The sequence below is a fragment of the Dipodomys spectabilis genome, unplaced genomic scaffold, assembly GCF_019054845.1.
Source record: "Dipodomys spectabilis isolate Male_0828 unplaced genomic scaffold, ASM1905484v1 ptg000115l, whole genome shotgun sequence".
NCBI classification, from domain to species: domain Eukaryota; kingdom Metazoa; phylum Chordata; class Mammalia; order Rodentia; family Heteromyidae; genus Dipodomys; species Dipodomys spectabilis.
The window spans coordinates 6242510-6265106 of record NW_024870792.1 but is presented as its reverse complement, the minus strand read 5'-3'; the positions used below and the strand labels follow the sequence as shown (position 1 = coordinate 6265106).

The following is a 22597-nucleotide window of genomic DNA, read 5'->3' as shown; positions in this document are numbered from 1 at the left end:
TGTGTTTTTAGCTTATTTATTTTGAAGATAAAGAACCTGTGGTCCAAGATCAACATGATGCTGGCAGAGGTGAAACAAGCACCTGAGTCTCCAAGTTTCTAGTCTACTTTATCCTTCCATTATAGACTCTTGTCCTCAATTGGGCCCATAAAATGTTTGAAAAACTGTGAGTTTTAATTAAAAGTGGAATGTTATAAAAGGACACAAGATGACATGCAGCAAAATCCACTAGAGGGAGACTATTATTGAGGAAATAGTTTGTTATGTCATAACAATTTTGAATTTTCTTTTTCCTTTTTTTTTTTTTTTTTTGCTAGTTGTGGGGCTAAAACTCAGGTACTAGGTGCTGCCCCTTAGCCTCTTTGTGCTCTAGGACTCTATTGCTTAAGCCACAACACCAATTCTGGCTTTTTCTGAGTAGTTTAATTTGAGATAAGAGTCTCACAGCCTTTTTTTTTCCCCTGGGCTGACTTATAACCGCAGTCCTCAGATCTCAGCCTCCTGCATAGCTAGGATTTTAGGTGTGATCCACTGGTGCCAGTGGTTTTTTTCTTCTTATTTTCTGTTTTCTAGTTTTTAAATGTAGAGAATTATTTTTGGGGGGAGGGTTCTCTTTTTTGGGTGATGGTGCTGGAAAGCGTTTTAACATTTGAGCCATACCCAAGCCTGAAAATTCTTAAAATCGACTTCGAAGCTAGAACATGTGTTTTTAGATCCAAATAATGATAAAATAGAACTTTTAATCATTTTTTAGAATTATTGCAAAGTTGAGGTCACAGTGCAAGTTAGAAATTATGTGTAAATTTGATAGGAAAAATATTGCATGCTTTTTTTTTTTAATATACATGGAAGCAACGTGGCCAGATGTTTCTGTTTGTTCTCTGAAGTCTGCTCACCTGTCCCTGGGGTAATTATTAATAGGGCCTAGTTTCACTGAATGAATTTCACTGTGAATGAATGAGTGTGCGTGATGTGTTGGGTTGTTTAGAACACCTGGTCTATACCAGAAATTAAAGTGAAGATCTCTGCCCTTGTGAGGTTTGGTTTTTATTGAGCTGGAAATTTTTCATTCCAGGTCTCTTTTCTATTTCATGTACCTCTTGGTTTGGTGACATAGAACACTTTCTGTATTGGTTTTACTTACATATTAATGACTGCCTATTGTACCTTAGTGGCATGGCAGCTCTATAGCGTTTATAAAATTGATGACTCACACCTGTAATCCTAGCTACTCAAGAGGCTAAGATCTTGGGAATGTGGTTCAAAGGCAGCCTGGTCAGGAAAATCCATGAAACTTTTGTCTCCAATTAAACAGCAAAACGCCAGAAGTGGAGTTGTAGCTCAAGTAATAGAGCACCATCTTTGGGAGGAAAAAAAAAAGCACAGGACTCCATCTTTGGGAAAAAAAAAAAAGCTCAAGGATAGTGCCCATGTCCTGAGTTTAAAACCCAGTATCTACCAAAATAATAATAATAATAATAATAAACACAAAACTGGATACTGCTTCTGGGGCTGCATCTGAGGGTAGACATGTTCCACAAGATGTGCTTACAGACAAGAAATTGTACTCAAGCTAAGCTAAGCTTTGTCTAAGTCTTAATTATAATTCACTCATGGCTTAAGACTAACTTAAAAAAAAAAAAAAGTACAGCCAGCCACCAGTGGCTCACACCTGTAATCTTAGCTACTCAGGAGGCTGAGATCTAAGGATCAGTTCAGAGCCAGCCTGGACAGAAAAGTCTCCTTGAGACTCTTCTCTCCAATTAATCCCTCAAAAAAAATGGAAGTGAAGCTGTGGCTCAAAGTGGTAGAGTGCTAGCCTTAAGCAAAAGAGCTCTGGTACAGAGCCAAGGCCCTGAGTTCAACCTCCCTCCCCCGCAATAAGTACATAGTCTTTGAAAGGTCTAGTTCATTTTATGTGGTTGAGTATTGGTAGGGAAAAGGGGGCAGTACCCTTTTTACCTAAAAGGTAATTTTTTATATTACTTGTTTATCTAGTTTAGAACTGTTACTCTTATTATCTGGTTATTTTAAGCTTTTGTCTTTTTTCTGTATTCATATTAAACATGCTTTTATTTATTTCATTTCTTGAAGTAACATTTGTGGTTCAGTTGTGGGAAAATCTTAGATTAGCATTAAAATTTAAAAACAGTCCATTTATGGTTTTAATGGTTTTTTTTTCCCTTCAGGTGGATGCTAATTTTTTTTAAATCTGCTTTTAAATAGGCATTCTATTGGAGATACCAAAGTTCCATTTTGTCTTCAATCCTGCGTAAAACCTTTGAAATATGCCATTGCTGTTAATGATCTTGGAACTGAGTATGTACATAGATATGTTGGGAAAGAGCCGAGTGGATTAAGATTCAACAAATTGTTTTTAAATGAAGATGGTAAGAAATACTTTATTTTTCTATATAAATTTAAATAATTACAAAAGTATTTTGAAGATTAAAAGAGTTGCTACTTTGTAAAATTTGTCATGGTATTTTTGTGAAATCCATAGAGATAATTTAACCACCTTTATTCTCGGGTATCTCATGCCATGAAAATAGAGAAGGGAAAAGATGAGAGCAAGAAATAAGAATTTTCACTTTGTCATTACCTATGAAGAAGAAATATTTTGAGTAAAATCTCAAAATGTCTGGCATTTGCTAAAAAATTCAGTAAATAAAGCTGAAAATGCTGTGTATGATTACAGCCATATTAGTAATTTTTGCATCATTTAGATGTATCATTTAGATTCAGTTTAGCAAAAAACTGATTTAAAAGATCTATTATACTTCGATTTAAAAATAAATGTCTTCTACATCCAAAGTCAACTTCTTAACATGAAAACATGGCTTGAATTCAGGGCCTGGGCACTGCCCAGGGTGTTCTGGGCACTGCCCAAGGTATCCTGGGCACTTTTGCCTAAGGCTAGCACTCTACCACTTGAGCCACACACAGTGTCACTTACAGCTTTCTCTGTTTATTGGTACTGAGGAATCTAACCCAGAGCTTCATGCATGCTAGGCAAGCACTCTACCACTAAGCCACATTCCCAGCCCAAAGACAAAATTTTTAAGAAGAGAAAAATCAGGTAACATATTTCTTCTGAATTATGTATTCTCAATTAAAGCATTTACTAATATTTTGAATAAGTTTCTAGTCTACTTTCTACTTTTTCAGGCTCTTACCTTCATTGGACCTATAAAATGTTGAATTAAATATTATATATGAAAGTACACAAGTGAGATGATGTGGCTTTATCGTGGAGCTAACTCGACTAGGGAGTAGAACTTCTATTTTTTCATATTCATATCATACATGAGTGTTCACATAATGTCATGACAGAAAGCTTTGTATTGGACTAGAGATACAAATTCAAGGATATATAATATTCACAAGACTATATTCCTACCTTTGTATATAATATGTATTTTTAAGCTTTCATATTAAAAAGTTAGGTACTAGTTAAAATATTCAGACAGTAGATAGATTTTATTTTTATATTTTTAGTGGTTTTGTTTTCTCCCATTAGATTTAATATCTGAGAACATACCCTGACAAATAGTTGGATAACTTACAAGTCAATTTATTAATTTAATTGGAATTCAAAAGAAAAGGAGTAAAAAAGTACTTAGTAGTACTTTGATCTGATAAAGATGCTAAATATAAACTATTCACATGGGTTGTTTTCTGTTTTTAATATTTCAATTATATACATGATTAATTCGTTAAGATACAAAATTGAAGGAAGTAAGAGTGAAGATGGGGATACTGTTTTCGAGAAATACAAATTGCAATTCTCCTATCTGCCTTTTGGCTGTCTGGGATTACAGGAATGTACTACCATGCCTATTCTAATGGAACATCTTTTTTAAAAAAGAATACTTGTCCTTAAGTGTATAAACATTAGCATACGTCTACTTAGCCTCAATTATGAACCAGTCTTTTGTGAGGTTCATATGCTGAATAGTTTGAAAAGCTAATATAATATGAAAATATTCTGGGTATTTTTTGGTTTGGGAAGAATAAGTTATCTAAACTGATTGGTTTTATGTATTCTAGTTAAAAATATGCACATAAATTTCAAACATTGTTCAAGTTTATTTTGTTGGCCCAACAAGCTGTAATATATGCTATTATTTCATAACTAGTATTTATTAAATTTGCATGTGTTCATTCTACTTTCTATAAATGTTCTTTGATTAAGAATTCTAAATTTAGCCACTCAGGTCCTATTTACCTACAGAAGATAAGAAAATAGGTATAAGACTGTTCTGTACTGCAGTTAGAGTAGTGTTATCTTTTGTGAATTTCCAAATGTTCATGCTTAATTAGCACTTAAAAGAGAGAGTGAGCATGATTAATATGAAAGTAGAGCTGGCATGCCATGAATATTTTAGTATTCTTTCAAAGATTTCACATGTATTTTATTTGAAACTTGGTGAATATTTTATCAGTTCGTACCCAAATATTTCTTTTTTTGTTTTTTGTTTTTGTTTTGCTGGTCATGGGGCTTGAATTCAGGGCCTGGGAGCTGTCCCTGAGCTCATTTGCTCAAGGCTAGCACTCTACCACTTGAGCCACAGCACCACTTCCAGCTTTTTCTACTTATATGGTGCTGAGGATCAAACCCAGGGTCTCATGCATGTGAGGCAAGCACTCTACCACTGAGCCACCTTCCCAGCCCTGTACCCCAATATTTCTTAAAATATTTAGTACCCCATTTTGTGATGTGCATCTGCCTTCTAGGTCTGTAAGGTCTAAACCCAATACTGTTTATAAAAATTAAAGACAATAAAAAAAAAGCTATGAAACAAGTACACAGATATCTACATAGTACAAGTAGGGAATAATTAGCACAATCAGATTTCTGTATTCAGCTTTCATTTTACGTGTGGTTTTTCCTTCAGTATAGATTGTATTTGGAATTATTAAAATTTCCTCTTGACATGTAAAAGTATTCTGGAACAGCAAGTAGTGTCATTTTATGTGGACTCAGAGGTGTTATAAACCTCTTAGCATAATTTGGAAGAAGTGAAAATTTTATTATAATACTTAGCCATAACATGAGGGTTTTAACTTTTGAAGCTAGTATTTATCATGAGAAGTTAAGAATGCACAATTGCTGTAAATTTTGTTATGAAATAGAAGTTCTTACATTTGTGTACATTAACAACTTTCAAACCAAGCCAAATAACAGGTGTATTACCTCATGAAGAATGCAATAGATTAGTATTAAGTGTGAAGTATATAATAGATCATTAAGTTTAGTCATCATTACCCTATAGGTCTTTTCAATTTATTCTTTTTTTGTCTAACTGAAATTTTGTATCCTTTCATCCTTAGCCCTTGTAACCACCATTATATTTTCTCCTTATATGAGTTCAGTATTTTTTTTAGATTCTATACAACAAGTAAAACCATATAGTATTTGTCTTTTTTTTTTTCTCTCCAGTATTTTTTGGATGATACAGCCTTCAGGGTTATGCGTGTAACTGTCAATGAATTTTTTTTTAACTTTTTAAGGCTTTATACTATTTATTGTTATATTTATACCACATTTTTTTTCTATTCACTAATATATGGACACTTAGTGAACATAGGAATATAGCTATCTCTTCAGTATAATGATTTCACTTCCTTTGGGTGCAAATACAGAATAGTGAGATTGCAGAATCTAGAATTCACAATTTGCAATTCATGTAGCTTCTGAGTCACATTGTTTATCTTCTGTTGAAGGAAATGTAGGCTGTATTTTACTCAGTTTTTTTTCTAATTTTTTAATGAAAAGATTAATAGCTCTAATGAGATCATTCACATACATACCACACAACTTATTTTATTAAAAATGTGTAAAATAATGGCTTCTACTATATTCATAAGCTATGTTATCAACACCACAATCAATGTTAGAATGCCGTTCCCAAGGAAATTCTGTATCTATTTGCAGCTATTCTCCCATTCTTTTCCAGCCCTGTAAACTAGTATTCTACAATTTACTATTTCTATAGATTTTTCTGTTTGGGAGATTTTGTGTGAATGAAATCATATAATATTTGGTCTTTTATGATTGGCTATTGTTTTAAAGGTGTAGCTTTATTCCTTTAAAAACTATTTTCAGCCAGGTGCCGGTGGCTCACACCTGTAAATCCTAGCTACTCAGGAGGTTGAGAGCTGCGGATCACAGTTCAAAGCCAGCCTAGGCAAGAAAGTCCATGAGATTCTTTTTTTTTTTTTTGGGGGTCCGGTCGTGGGGCCTGAACTCTGGGCCTAGGCGCTGTCCCTCAGCTCTTCAGCTCAAGGCTAGCGCTCTACCACTTGAGCCACAGCGCCACTTCCGGCTTTTTTCTTATGTGGTGCTGAGGAATCGAACCCAGGGCCTTGAGCATGCAAGGCAAGCGCTCTACCACTGAGCCACCTTCCCAGCCCCGTCCATGAGATTCTTATCTCCAATTAACCACCAGAAAACCAGAAGTGGCACTGTGCTCAAGTGGAAGAGCACTCGCCTTGAGCTGAAGAGCTCAGAGACAGCATCCAGGCCCAGAGTTGAAGCCCTATGATTGACAAAACCAAAAAACCTATTTTCATTGTAGGTATAATACAAGTTTTTTTAATCCACCTGATATTTGACTTGATTTAATTTTCTGGCTTGTAACAGTAACACTGCTGTGAATATTTGTATATAAGTTTTTATACGAACATATGATTTGATTTTTCTTGGTTATTTACCTAAAGGTAGAATTACTGAGTAATACAGCAATTCTGTGTTTAACATTTTGAAGAGCTTTCAGACTGTTTCTCGGAATTCAGTGTTATTAAACTACATACATCTCTTAAAATTCAAGGACAGTAATAATAATATGGCAATATTTTAATACATTCTAGTAATTTTGTCAAGTTAGATAAGAGCATATTTGTGAAGAGATAAATCACTGCCATTAACAGATAAATTAGGACATACACTTCCAAATATATAGTTTCACTACTACTAAAAGGTTTTCATTTTTTGCTATTCAGTGAATGAAAATGTAATCAGTTAAGATTTGAAAGTTCTATCGCAAGAATTAAAAGAAGTAGGATTGTGGATAGATTGAATTTAATTATATAAGAAATATATCATTTACTATCAGGAAATGTTAGTATAGAAAATACTATTTAGCCTATCTTTTTATTTTATGTGTGTCATCATACTTGTGCTTTGTTCTATGCTTTGTATATACAGAAGTACAAAAATAACATGTTTTAGCTGGGTGCTGGTGACTCACCTGTAATACTAGCTACTCAGGAGGCTGAGATCTGAGGACTGGTTGGAAGCATAGTCTATGAGACTCTTACCTCCAGTTAACTACAGAAAGCTAGCAGTGGAGCTGTGGCTCAACTGGTAGAGTGCTAGCTAGCTTTGAGCAAAAAACAGCTCAGGACAATACTCAGGCCCTGTGTTTAAGCTCCAGGACCAGCATCCCCACCCCCACCCCCAAATCAACAAAACACAAACCCCCAAACACAGATACACACACACACACACACACACACACACACACACACACACACACACACACACACACACACACACACACACACACACACACACACGTTTTTTAAAAAGTAAAATTTGGAGCAAAGTTTTCTGAAGTTGTTTTTAATATAGTAGTAGTATTTGATTATATCACTATTCAGACTCTTTCATGTTCGTGTTTGTTATTGTAGAGTTGATTTACAGAGGGGTTATAATTACATGAATTAGGTAATGAGGCAAATTCTTTTGAGCCTTGTTTCTCCTTTGCTCTCCAGATTTTTCCCTCCTGTCCCCACCCACAAGATATCCAGTTCATTTTTCACATAGTGTCTAGTGAATATCACTTGTATTTGTTCATCCCTGTTTCACCTTTTAAAATGTGCCCTCCCTGACCCTCTTAAATACAAACAAACAAACCAAGACAAAAGGAAAAGAAAACAAAAACAGCAACAATGGCAACTATAAAATGTCTCTTCCTTTTCTTGGAGTTCATTTCATAGAATATTATTTTATATGATCATCTACACATAGCTATTTGCCCTTTGCCAATCACACCTATTCATATCCTCTGGCATTCATATCATACTGGCATCAGTATATGTATGTCTAGAATCATATAATTTTATCATGTCCCAGTATGTGTGTGTATTTATTAATTTATGTGTTTATTTTAATCATTCAGTGTATTTACTTGTAGATTTATAGGCAAATGCTAGCTACCACAAATGAGAGAAACCATGCAGCCTATGTTTCTTTGGTTCTGGCTTATTTCGCTTAATATAATTTTTTTCAAGTCTTTCCATTTCCTTATGAATGGTACATTATTATTCTTTGTGATGGATGAGTAGAATTCCAGTGTGTGTGTGTGTGTGTGTGTGTGTGTGTAATATATATCACATTTTCTTGATTCATTCATCCACTGAGGAACATGTAGTTTGATTCTATATCTTGGCTCTTCATAGGAACACAAGAAGTATGAGACTGACTCTTAACATGGAATTCTAGAAGAAGCCACAGGTTTGATATATAGCTGACTTCAAAAAAAGTATAGTGGTGACTTTCATTTCAAAACACTTAATACTAAAGTGAAAAGAACCTGTGTAACCAAGAAGATGATTCCAAGTATTTGAAATAATATTGTTGCTCTTATATTTTACAGATAAACCACACAATCCTATGGTAAATGCTGGAGCAATAGTTGTGACTTCATTAATAAAGGTAAAATGTTGACATTTCCTTTTAATCTAGTAACCTTTTTTAATAACTAAGGCATAAACCTGCATCTTGTAATGTTTATTTAGGACTATGGAAAGTTTTCTCTGTGATTAAAAAAAAGTTACCTTATAGGTTTAGAATTTTAATTTTACAAATAATGCTTGCATGTTGTAATTTTGAGGCCAAAATGAAAAACAGATGACTCATTGTAAATCTAACTTAGTTACCTTTTGACTTGAAGATCTGGTAGAGTTTAAGGTTATTGATAAGAGGGATAGACTTTTTTTAAGTTTTAATATTTTTTTCTTTTCCTTTTGGCTCGTCTATAATGAATGGATATTAATTAAATTAAAAGGTTTACTATACTTTGTTATAAACGTATACAAGAGCAAATTTCCAGTTAAGTTTAAGATAAAATACTTTTACTGACAATTAAATATCTTCAAGTCTAACACTTTCATAAGCTGGAATCATAATTTTTATTTTGAACTTGTTTCATTTGTTATAATTAAATCATGTCATTACTATAGGAAAAAAGGCTTATTCCAATTATTAAGTATATTTTTTGTTATGTTTTGATGTTTGCAGTGTATGTTGATTTCTTTTTTAATTTGGTTTGCCTTAATAATTGGAAACTCTACTGTTGTTTTGAAATAAATGTTTCAAAATGGTTCTATTAACCACTGTTAATAAATGAAAAAAATCTATCATATGATAGAACCATTTTTTTAGTTTTTTCAGTTTTAAATTTCTAATTACAAATTTTATATAACTCTACTGTGTCTGGAACATTTATATTCTTTCCTCAGTAAACTTGTGCCTATTTATTCCAAACTAGAATAAAACATAACTATTAGCTTTCTAAATTTATTACTGCTAATGGTGTACCCTAGTTAAATAATGCTTGAGGATAAATTACAACTTTGGCCCAATTTATAGAGATTTATGTATTCATATATTAGAAATTCTACTATAAAACAAATATTGTGGCCAAATATTTGAAAGTGTAACTAATTTTAATAGGCTAAGGGAATTTTTTTCACTTTAATGATTCATGGCAGTGTTATATAGAAACAATTGTCATTCTCAAGTAAAAGAACTATTGTAGAAAATTGCAGTACAATTTGTAGAAGGCACAGTTCTGCCCTCAGGTAGCTTATATTGAGTATGGAATATTTCTGAGTAAATGAGTCCTTATCATTAGATTCAATATATATTATGAGACAGTTTTATGCATAACTCAGATTTGAACAAGTAACAAATTAGAAAAACATTGATTTTTATGTCAGAATAATGTTCAAGTACCATGATTTCACATATCATTTTAACCCTATTAGTATCCATAGGTCCAAGATTAAGAACTCTTGTATTGGAGAAATATTAACATGGCACACCCATAGTGTTTTCACAAAAAGGGATGTGTAAATGATTAATAGAAAAAGTCCTTAGCTGCATGCAGTTAAGAATCTTTTTGTTTAATGATTCATGGATTTAACCAACTATACTGGAATGCTGCATGTGGAAATTGCATGTCAGGTCATATCATACCATCATTTCATTAGTTTCACTTACCATGTTTAGTCATGCCATAAGCCACATTGAACCACATTAGTATTAACAATTAGAAACAGAGTTTAACAAGCATACAGACACTTAATGTGTGGTTCAGTGTCCATAAGTACAAAAATTTAACTGAGTCATCTTGTATTTGCAAATTTAATCAGTACTTTTGAATTTATAGAAAAAGTTATTTACTGACTTGGTAATGAGCCTTGGGGATATGGTTCATGTTTAAGGTCATTCTTATTGTTTATAGACTGTTTCATAAGTGCTATTTTTAATTGAAATTTATACAAATTGTAGGAGGAAGCTTGATACAACCCTCTGTAAATTGCCCTCAAATATAACACTTTTTGAGGGTCTTTTCAAGAAAGGAGTCAAAAGTTGTGTAAATATCTGCATTCAGTCTCTGCTAGTTGTATGATTATGCAATATTTATCAATTGGTAATGATGTGAAATTGAAGTAATAAAACTAGCTGAAATTGCCCAGTCCTCGGTTTATATAACTTAGGAAACAGATTGGATAAGTTATTCACAGCTAGAATTGGCTATGCACTAAATCTTTCATTGATTTGAATTCAGTGTGCCCTATTTAACATAGTAGTTACCATTTCACTTGATGACATCTTTTGACTTTAGCATAGTTATATTGGCCAGAAAAAGCAGAAATACTACTTTCTTAATTTGTAACTTGTACAAAAGATACTGATTTATTGGCCTAAAAGTTGCACCTATTCTTTAGTGGTTATATTTCATCACTCTTTGGACATCAGTTCACTGCCTGCTATCTGTAAAATAAAATGAGCTCCTTTCCAAGGAGATGCTGTTTGAGTGCCCAAATGATGTTTGAATGCCCAAATGATGTTTGAATGCATGGATATTTTACCATGGCTACTTGATGTGAATTTTGTTTTGCTCATCTTTGAGTTGACCTTAAGGTTGTTTTATTTTTATTTTTGTTAAAAATCCAAGGCTTTTATTATGGTGCCATTAAACAAGTCTCCTCATGTTACTCCCTCCACCCCAAAAGAAAAGAAAGAAAATTAAGTGGAGTCTTTAGCAAGACTCTTTATTTCATAATTTTGTAGTATTGATATTTTTTCCTCGTAGGATTGGTGGTGATCCTCAGGAAATGGGGGAAGAGGCAGAGCAAATGTTCAAAAGGATTAGCAGATTGTGGAAAAAAGGAGGATTTGGACAGAAGGAACCTGTTGCATAAATTCTTAACTACTAAGCTTATAGAAAAACTCCAATATTTAAAATTTTAAACAAAGCTATATAGGTAAATACCTTTTTAAAAACAAATGTCATTTTATACTTAAAATGCACAGAATTTAAAAATACAAGGGTTACTATATACTTCCTCGCTTTTTTTGTGTGGGAGCTACTAACTTTAAAGGAATACCTTTATTTTGCTCTGTTTTATTTCTTAATTATGTTATTGCTTGATTTTAGAGAATAAAATAAACTTGAACGGAACACAGTTATGTTTAGATGAGTAACATTATACACACGTTAAGTGGTAAAAATTTTTATCAACTTTTAGTCAAGTCTCTTGACTTGAAGGTTAGGGTGGGAAAATGAAGGCAACATACTAAAAGTAATATCTACTCTGCGTTTTTAGTTTTTAAATAGAGTAAGACATATAGTCTGTATTTGTGTCTAGCTTTCAGCTTTTATCATATGAAGAAATGTGATTGGGGGGGTGGCCAATACTGGGCTTTGAACTCACCACGGCCTCATGCTTGCTAGGCTGGCATTCTACTACTTGAGCCATACTTCCAGCCTTGCTCTTAACTAGTTATTATATAGATCTAGTCTCAGCTTTTTCTGCCCAAGCTGGCCTCAAACCTCTAGATAACAGCTTCTTTATTACTTATGTGAATCATTGGACTTCACTCAATTGTGATTATTCTAACTATCAGAAGTGTTTTCAAATTTGAAAATTTGAGGCCTGATTTTTCTTTCTTTCTTTTTTTCTAAACAATTTGGTCACACTCCATGAAAGATCAAGACAAGTTTAATTAATGTGAATATGTAGCTAATTTGGTCATGTTACAGTAACCTATTAAATTTTTAAGGTGGTTTGTGACTGAGGAGTAACAGGTAGTGTTCTGCATTTGGTACATTAATAAGACAGAATTGGTTTATTTACTTCAGGTTATGTCAGTTAACACATTTGAGGGCTTTTTTTTTGTAATGAAAGGTAGATTTTTGTCAACTGAATTTACTGTTCTGTTACTTTTAGGATTAATTTATGAAAATACTATGTATAAAACATCATTTTTTAGCTATAATATGTTTTTAATTCTTTTAGAACTATTTATCTTTAAAGCATTTTCTGTATCAAAATAAACAAAGAATATTTTATAAAATCATTTTCAGTTACCTCTTTTTGATTCCTAGAGGATCACAGAGGAAACTATGATCACTAATTTTTAATTGGCTTGTATCTTCATGGAGTGGAATCAAGTGAGTTATGAAATAATGATTATAAATGTGCTTACTTTAAATGAGCCATATTTTAAGCTAATTTTTTTTGGTAAACATCTTTGTTGACAATATGAATTAGTTCATGAACATATTGGGAAAATGTAAAATAGTTACATTAATTCTTTTAATAATGTTAAAACTTTTATTAAATTTTCATTCATAGTTTTAAGTATATAAATTCTTATAACTTGATAGGCATACTTGTTTAAAAATGTGTAATTTTCTAGTGTAAGAAAGTTCTTAAACCACAGCTTTGTTTTTAAAAATCGTTTGTGGGGCTGGGAAGGTGGCTCAGAAGTAGAGTGTTTGCCTCAGATGCAATTGGCCCTGGGCTGGATTCCTCAGCACCATGTAAACAGAAAAAGCTGGAAGTGGCACTGTGGCTCTAGTGGGAGAGCGCTAGCCTTGAGCTGAAAAGCTGAGGAAAAATACCCAGGACCAGAGTTCAAGCCCCATGACTGACAAAAAAAAAAAATCTGTTGTGAAAAGATTAGAAATTTTAGTAGTCTATTTTGCCCAGTTTAGTTTCTCTTTAGAAGAATTCTTCCTCCATTTACTACTGATCAATATAAACCTTTGAAAAATTAAAATGATGTAAGCATGTAATATGCTTATAGCCTTCTAACTGGAGTAAACCTATGCTTCACTGCATGCCTTCATAAACAGACATTGATAGCATAAGGAAATCGGTTTCTAGATGTTTTTTTCTCATGTGCTCTTCTTAAAATTAATCTGTCTTTGGTCTAGGGAGCTTCCAAATTTCCAAAAAGGCATTTTCTCATGTGTCCCAAATTTTATTACAGAGCATTACTTCAGCTTATAAAAATAACTTGGGCACCAACAAAAGACAGCTTTTTGAAATACTGGAATCTGGTATTGAGGATGTGAATCATAGTAATGACTGATTAAAAAGTACTGTTCTATATCAGATCATTACCAGTTCTTTGGTTTCAAAATACTGAAATAGGATTTAATTCAGTAAATTAGAATAAAAGTATTAGTGTAATTTTTTGAAGATTACTATGTGACTTTTAGTATGTGTTTGAAGTAGAGGTAAAGATCTGAGTGATAGAACTTAAAACTATTTCCAGCTCATACATGTGTAAAAATTAAAAATAGGAAGAGAATTAATCCTCATCTCAATTACCAATAGAAAATATCCACAGACAAATTAACTAAAAGTCAATTACTATTTCAGAAGGGAAAGAAAGTATTTTTTTAAAAATTATCTATTTTTTATCCTCAGCCCCACTGCTTCATAATGATGGTGATTGATAATTTATATTTTGGATTTGGTTCTGGTTTGTTTGTTTATTTATTTTGTGCCAGTCCTGGGGTTTGAACTGTTCCCTGATTTGCCTAAGATGTTTTGCTTAAAGCTAACACTCTACCACTTATACCACAGCTCCACTTCTGGCTTTTTTGGTGCATATTTGTAGACAAGAGTCTCGTGCACCTTGGTCATGTAATTGTAACCCCTCTGTACGGTATTTTCACAATTTTAAAAAAAATACTGAAATACAAAAAAAAATAAAAAAGTCTTGTGGACTTCTCCATCTGGGCTGGCTTGGAACTGCAATCACTAATTCAAAGCCTCCAGAGTAGCTAGGATTATAGGTGTGAGCTCCCAGCACCTGGCTCCTTGTTTTTTTGTTTTGTTTTGTTTTTTTAGAAAAGCACATTTACTGTTCATTTTGTGTATGACCATGTATGTTTCTAAGACCTTTGTCAAGAAGCTTTTTACTCTAATGTTTTATGATTGCTAGTTCCCATATATTTCTGGGGTACATGAAATCTTTTCAAGAGATACAGGGGCAAATATATCTTAAACGATTTAATTTAAATGCCATATTTAGGGTATATAATAAGAGCAAGCATTAGTCAAATGCCTTTTGATTTAAATGGGGAAGAGACTCTTCAGTCCACAAAAATCATTAAGTATTTTTTTGTCCTGTTTACGATCTGCTTATATAATCTGCTTTAGGGTATTGCAGTAGCTTATCAAAAATATTATATGATAATAGACATTGGTAACTATCAGTTGTTTCTTAAAAACAACTTAAAACTTACTGGCTTTAATTTACTAAGCCACAAAATGGACAAAGTATGTTTGAAATGGAGTTTGAAAGTTGAGTTTGAAATGGATTTTGTTTTTTTTTTTATATGTAAACCAAGAACAATAACGAAAACACATTAGTTTCACAGTGTATAGTTTAGATCAAAGGATGAAAGTTCAGTATAGTTTATTTTATATTGATTAATTATATAACCAGTAATTAAGCAGTTATTCCAGTACAAATTCTGATTTGACATCATTTTCCAAAAGGATTTTGTGTGTGTGTGTGCTTTTTCAAAGGTTAAAAAGGCTTGTATGGCTTAAATGTTGTTACATATTTTACAGCATTAGGATCTATGGAATATTTTGACCACTGCAACAGTTCAATGAAGTTGGTAATTTCTTCTTTTAATTATTTTTCATTGAACAGCTTTGGAGTTACATTTCTACATTTTGATTTCTGATATAAGAGAAAAAGAGTTTAAAATGGATTTTGTCCTAGGATGCTTTAGAGAAAATATATAGATCTCAATTAACTGTTATTGTGTTATCTTAATTATATTTAATTTTTGTTAATGGCTAACTTTTATGAAATAGAATGATGTACTTCTAGTTTCTAATTGTATATATTAATATCTCTTCTTAAATAAACTGATTTCACATTGTCACCTATACCCTAACATCATATAAGTAGAGAATGAAACTGGATTTATTCATTTAAATAGTACTCTGAAACAGATACTTCTCCATAATAACAGTATGAAGTGTAATGTTTTAGATTTTTTTTGAGGGTAATGTTTTGAATAGTTGTCACGTTATTTTAATTTTGTTTTAGAAGTTAGAGATGTATTGTTTCTATTGGGTGCATATCACCAATTAATACGTTTGATTTCAGATCTACAACTTACTGCTTTGTAAACTTCGCCGAGGTAAAATAAAACCATTTGGCTACTTGAACTGATCTACGTTACATAGGTTTTTGGGTTTTTTCCCCCCTAATGACATTTGTAGTAGATAATGTCAGAAATAGAAATGATGAAACAATACATCTTCCATACTCTAAATTGATATAATGCTAAATCCACTTGTAGCTAATTTTTCTTTTTTATTTTTTATACCAGTCTGTCTCTTAGCAGTTTTCTTAAGACTAGCACTCTACCACTTGAGCCACAGCTCCACTTCAGTTTTTTGGTGGTTAATTGGAGATAAAAGTCTCATGGACTTTCCTACCTGGGCTGGCTTTAACAGTGATCCTTAGATCTCAGGATCCTTAGGTCCTTAGATCCTTAGACCTCCTGAGTAACTGGGATTACAGGCATGACCCACTTGTGCCCAGTTGTAGCTAATGATTTAGAAACTATGAAATAATTTGGGGTTTTTTTTGGTTCAAGTATTATAACAAGTAAGAAATAGTAAGGCTAGAGTTTTCTCTGTACTTCTAAAATGAGTCTAAATGTATATTTGCATATATTAGAATCATAAAAGATTAGTAAGTTTATAACTCATTTTTTTGCAACTAAATACTGGCTTAAAAGCTTTTTTTAATGTTCTTAGTTAGAAATCATGATTTATTTGTATCTAATTTCTTTTTAAGGATGAAACTGATTGTATTTTTTTTTAACTATAAGCAAACTATGCTGTCATGAAAGATAAGGGGATTTCAGGGTAACGCATTCTGTAACTTAGGGTTGAGTAAAGATATGCTTAAAGCTTTGTTTTTATTTATTTTCCCCTCAACACATGGGTATTAACATATAAAGTTTAAATATTAAATTACTTTAGAAGTGTTTCTTAGATTTAAAAGTACTAATGCAATGTATTAATTACAGTGGTAGCTGTTTGGATATTTGTATTATAATAGCGTAAAACTTAACTGGTAATTTTTGTGGTTAACATACTTATATCTCTTGCTATTTTTCAGCAAGGAGTTAATAATGCTGAAAAGTTTGACTATGTAAGTACATTATATTATCTTGTTTCCATGCTACTTTAAATATGTAGTTCTTGGTTACTAACACTTTTCTGATTTTGGCTTATAGGTGATGCAGTTTTTGAATAAGATGGCTGGTAATGAATATGTTGGATTCAGTAATGCAACGTGAGTCTTAATTTGAGACAAGGGCTTTTATAGTTGGTTAGACCTTGTTTTGTTTTATATTTGTGCAGATTCCGGTGCTTGAACTCAGGATCTGGAGACTTCTCTGAGCTTTTTGCTTAAAGGTTAACACTATACCACTGAGCTAAAGCTCTACTTTGCAATTTTTGGTGGTGAATTAGAGAAAAGAGTCTTAGGGATTTTCCTGTCCTGGGCTGGCTTTGAACTGTGATCCTCAAATCTCAACCACTGAGGATTACAAGCATGAGCCACTGCTGCCTGGGTTGGTCAGGCCTCTGTAACCAAAAAAATTTAAATCGTGAAATTTTGTTTTCAGTACTGTTTTGTTATTTCTCATGTGTATACTTGTTTTTATTTTTATACATACATAAATATGCACATATCTTCATTGTTCAATACTAGAGGTTGAACCTATGTTCTTTTGACAAACAGATCAGTTACTCTTGCAGAACATAGATGTAACAAGGAATTTGATTTGAAAACTTTTAGGCTTAGGCTTTGTATACAGTCATAAGCCATTACTTTTTGACACTCACTGTCCTTAATAATTTGGTTCTAGTGTCCTTTGCTAGTTAGATGTACCTCCTTTCTTTCCCATGTACCATATTCCAGGTAATCAGAATATTTGATATTCTTTAATGAAGCTCTGTGTTCTCTGCTTTCATGGTGATTTCATGTACTTTTTATTCTTTCTATGTTTTATGGGTGATGCATGGAATTTTTACTCCTGCTCAGACGTTCCCTTAAATCCATTAATCTAGTAGGATCTATTTTATGTGACCTTCTTTTCATTGACATTTACATAGATTCTCCAAGCTGGAACTAAGTTTTGGGGAACCAAAGCATTTTACAAGTGCCTGGTATATTTTAATGGTGGAATTTTGAAATTTTAAAAATTAGTCCTGAGTCCACAAAATATGAATACTAGAAAGGATTTTAGTTCATTTCAGTTTTTTTATAGCTGAGAAAATTAAAATGGAAAGAATTACCATTTAAATCACTTGCCCAAAGCCATATAACAAGCCTGTTGACAGAATTAAGACTAGAATTCAGGAGTCCTGTTAGTTCACTATTCTTTGTACTGTTCTTATATATACAAATAAAACTACAAGTCATATTCTTATATAAAAAAAGTAAACAGCCATTTTTTTTCTTTTAGATTTCAATCTGAAAGAGAAAGTGGAGATCGAAATTTTGCCATAGGATATTACTTAAAAGAAAAGAAGGTAATTCTTTCTATTTCACATTATTTTGTTTAATAAAATTAATGTGCTAAGAACTCAACAGTAGGTTTTTAAGTTTCTATTTAATACTTTTATGTCACCATTAACAAATTGTAATGGTAGCATTAAATTGATTTGTGTCTGGCAATATTCTCTAGTCCTATTAATGCAAATTCTGCTCAGTTTCATCCATATTTTTAAAGTGAAATGCCTGATAAGTATTGGTTACCTTTGATTTTATTATTTTTTATTTTTTCTTGGAGCTTGAATTCAAAGCCTGGACACTGAGCTTTTGTGTTCAAGACTAGAACTCTATCACTTGAACCACATCTCCAGTTTTGACTTCTTTGTGTATGGTTAATTGGAGATCAGAGTCTTACTGACTTTCCTGCCTGGGCTGGCTTTTAACCATGATCCTCAGATCTCAGCCTTCTGAGTAGCTAGGATTACAGGCATGAGCTACTGGCACTTGGCTTGGTTTTGACTTTTACATAATTGATCCAATAACAATTCGTGAATTTTTATCAGGTTAGCATTGGCATTTAAATTGGTGTCTAGAAATTTACATATGATACAAGCTTTATTTTTTATTTCATTTATGCTTAAATCATTGGCTATTTTCATAATTTTTTGTCAACTAAAATGAAATGTTTTGTACATTTTAAACTTGATATATTTTTGTGTGTATATTTTTTTCTGTTACCTAATTTTTAAATTTTTTTCTTAATTTTCAGTGTTTTCCAGAAGGCACAGACATGGTTGGTATACTAGATTTCTATTTCCAGGTAATTTACTTTAATTTTATGAACTGTGTCTATAAATAGCTGTGTGATTTTTTTTTTTTTTTCCAAAATGCTGGTCTCTCTGCAATTTATTATCAACAACACTAGTGGTATCAGTGATCAGACACAATTTGAAAATTTATGAAGATTATATGATTTTAATTTTCTAATTTATTATATAAGTTGCTTGTGTTTAAAGATGCTTTAATTTTAACTTTTTGGTAATGATGTAGTGAAGATTGATAGTGAAGAAGTATAGTAAGCTTGCCTATTTACTCTGCAGTCTTGACTGAGAAGGTACATTTTCCATTGACTTTCAAATAATATTCTCATGAAGGCAGACTTTTGTCTCCTAAAAATTTGTCTTAGTATGGAATAGGGAAGTTGTTTTCTGAAAATATACTTAGAAAATAATTTCTACTCCAGAAATTGATTTCTTTTGATTATAAACTAAGCTCTGTTTTCTTTGTTTTTATATTTTGCTTTGGAGAAACTATTCATTTATTAGAGCATTTATATTTAGCAATTTTATGAGTCAGTGTTCTCTATTGACTTAATCTTTTTCATCTTTGTTATTGCTCCGTCTTAGCTTAATTAATTCTAAGAGGATAATTGTTTTAACTCATTTCTGCAGTGTTATATAGTATGAGTTCAATAGTCCTCTAAGTTAGGGTAATGTTCAATATGCCTGGGGCATCAGGAAGCAAACTATACATATAGTCTGTGCCTTAGACCTTGGTTTAGTATTAGACTGCTCCTCTCTCCCTATTATTTCAGATCAATTTATTAAGAACACTATTGCTATCACTGATCAGATGTAATTTTAAGATTTATAAAGATTATATTGGTTTCATTTTTTAAATTTACTATATAGTTGCCTGTCTTTAAAGATGCTTTAATTTTAACTTTTGGTAATAGTATAGTGGAGATTGATAGTAAAATGTAGTAACCTCATCTTATTTACTGTTTATTAATAACATGCAGTTTTGTCCAAGTACTGTCAACAAAGATAGTAATTTGCTGTTTCAGCAATATTTTTACAAAAGTAGTCATTTTTCCTATAGATTCTGTCAGTCGTAATATCAGATGTGTGCTGCTTTATCTTAATAAATATGTATTACGGTTTATTTTTCCCTGATGTACTAAAATAATTACACTTACATAACCCACAGAAAGCATTAACATTAAAACAAATTTGAATATTACATAAGACAATATCAAACCCTTGTTTTAGGGCATAGCTTTTCCTAGCTTCTTTCTGCCTTTAAAAACAACTTTGGATAAATGAGGATAAATGTTAAAGTCTAGAACTTTCCCAATTAAAATATTAAGAAGGTCCTCATGTTTTTAGTAATATCATCCCTTAGAGAGAAATATTTCAGCTGTATATAGTGAACCAGATGAATTTATCTCTTTATTTTAGCTATGCTCCATCGAAGTGACTTGTGAATCAGCTAGTGTGATGGCTGCAACATTGGCTAATGGTGGCTTCTGCCCAATTACTGGTGAAAGAGTACTGAGTCCTGAAGCAGTTCGAAATACATTGAGTTTGATGCATTCTTGCGGCATGTATGACTTTTCAGGGCAGTTTGCTTTCCATGTGAGTAATAGCTTATTAACCTAAATTTTCTCGAGCAGATTACTCTGCACTTGTTCATTAAAATCCAGGTTGAACTTTACCTTAAAGCTGTGTATTATTTTTTCAGAGTGACTTGTTTTCAAGGTTAATTTGTTACAAATTAGTAAGCAATGAGGTTAAATTGTGCACCTAATGTTATTAAAATTTGAAACTTCAGTTATAAAGCCTCATCATTTTAGTTAAGATACTTCATAATATAAAGTTAGTACATTACTTTTTCTTATAAATGTCTACAATTATGATTACTATATATCCAAAAATTCCTTACATTAAAGAACATAGATGTGATGCATAACATCTTTGGTTATAGCCATAGATGTTTTAAAGACATCAAAGTGTGTTAAAGTTTAAATTTAAAATTATACTTTAATCTCTGTTGCATATTTGCCACTTATAAAATGTGTAGTCTTATTTCATCTTGCTTCAATCATCCCATAATATTCTTTTGAAAAATATTTTTTCAAAATTTTCAAACATGAAAAGAAATGGATTTATGCATTGCTCATGTTCAATAATTATACATGACTAGCCTTGTTTAACTGTTCAGATGTCTACTTTCCCCATCTTGTCCTATTTCAGTATGTAATTCTTTATGTGGACCCTTAGCAAAACATTATAGTACCACTATTAAGTCATCACTAAATTGTATATCAAAATATTTGGATAGTTTTTATACTCCCTGGATTATTTTATATAATTGTATTATCTTAAACTTTGTTGATTTGGGTTGTAAATAAGCATCATTCATTGTGATTAGTTGTATTTCTCTATTTTAATGTATATGGCACCTCTTTCTTATTTTCTTGTGACTTTTGTTTCAAAACAGTGGGTTGTTTATCCTGTATATTTTCACAATGTAGGTTTTCCTAATTATATTCCATTGTTCCTTGTATTTCCATAGGTAGATCCAACTCAAATGATTTTATTTGCTTTTTTGGGAGTTTTTTTGTGTTCAAGTTTTCTTATTTGTATAATTCTATAAACTAGTGTCTGAATGTTAGTAAGCCACTCAGGAATACTGTCTTGATATTATTTTGTCTTTTATCATAATTATTGTCAAGTTTTATATATTGTAAATTTAAATGTTTTGGAGAGGATTAATTACAATTACTATATATCTGTGTCTTAGACTTTTCTCTGATAGTATATCATAGAAACAATTTTCAAAGATATAATTTCTTAAAGTTTTCTAGTTATCATAGTTTTCTAGTTATAAAATACTTTTGAAATAACTATATTTAAAGGTAAAGCCTATTTATTTTAGAACAAATAGGAAATGTAACTAAGAAAAATAAAAATATGTTACTCCATAGTTTACCCTTAGCTACTTTAAGTTCCTACAGTGTGTCTTTATTTACTATATTCTAATGTATGCAAAGTTGCCTTATAATTTATCATTTTTGTTTGCAATGTTATAAATGTGTTGGTAAGTTTTGATTTACATTTTCATGTTGAAGTTGTGGCATAATTTTTTAACCAATTCCTCTATGAAATGTAACAGTCTTATTTTTAAATGTTTACATGAAAAAGACCCATTTTACTGAATTATTTTCAGGTTGGTCTTCCTGCAAAATCTGGAGTTGCTGGTGGCATTCTTTTGGTTGTTCCCAACGTCATGGGCATGATGTGCTGGTCACCTCCTTTGGACAAGATGGGCAACAGCGTTAAGGGAATCCACTTTTGTCATGTAAGCATATTTTCTTAATTAAAAACAATGATTATATAAATTGAGCCATCCAGTGATTGAATTTTTTACCTATTTTTCATAGTTCATTTACTCTTCATTTTTTGTCTCAGAGCTTCAATTTTCCTCTATGAGATAGTTCCCACAGATTATGCTATAGAAAATTACATTTGTTTGATGCTTATGCATTAATTTTCATTGTTATAATTAATTTTCAGTTTCTAAGAACTCAGCAAAACATATAGAAGTAATTTTAAAATATTTTATGCTTTGAGGCTGGGAAGGTGGCTCAATGGTAGAATACTTGCCTTGCATGCATGAGGC

General features: G+C 31.8%; 1 protein-coding gene across 2 annotated transcripts in view; it reads left to right on the top strand.

Moving 5' to 3' along the window:
• Gls (glutaminase) overlaps positions 1–22597 on the top strand; it is a 79288-nt gene that overhangs the window by 20668 nt on the left and 36023 nt on the right. For both annotated transcript variants that reach the window (XM_042688379.1, XM_042688380.1), the window contains exons 6-13: positions 2227–2390; positions 8664–8722; positions 16751–16783; positions 16869–16927; positions 18105–18171; positions 18903–18953; positions 20374–20550; positions 22145–22276. In XM_042688379.1, the coding sequence (XP_042544313.1) occupies positions 2227–2390; positions 8664–8722; positions 16751–16783; positions 16869–16927; positions 18105–18171; positions 18903–18953; positions 20374–20550; positions 22145–22276 (742 nt within the window). The remainder of the gene's footprint in view (positions 1–2226; positions 2391–8663; positions 8723–16750; positions 16784–16868; positions 16928–18104; positions 18172–18902; positions 18954–20373; positions 20551–22144; positions 22277–22597) is intronic.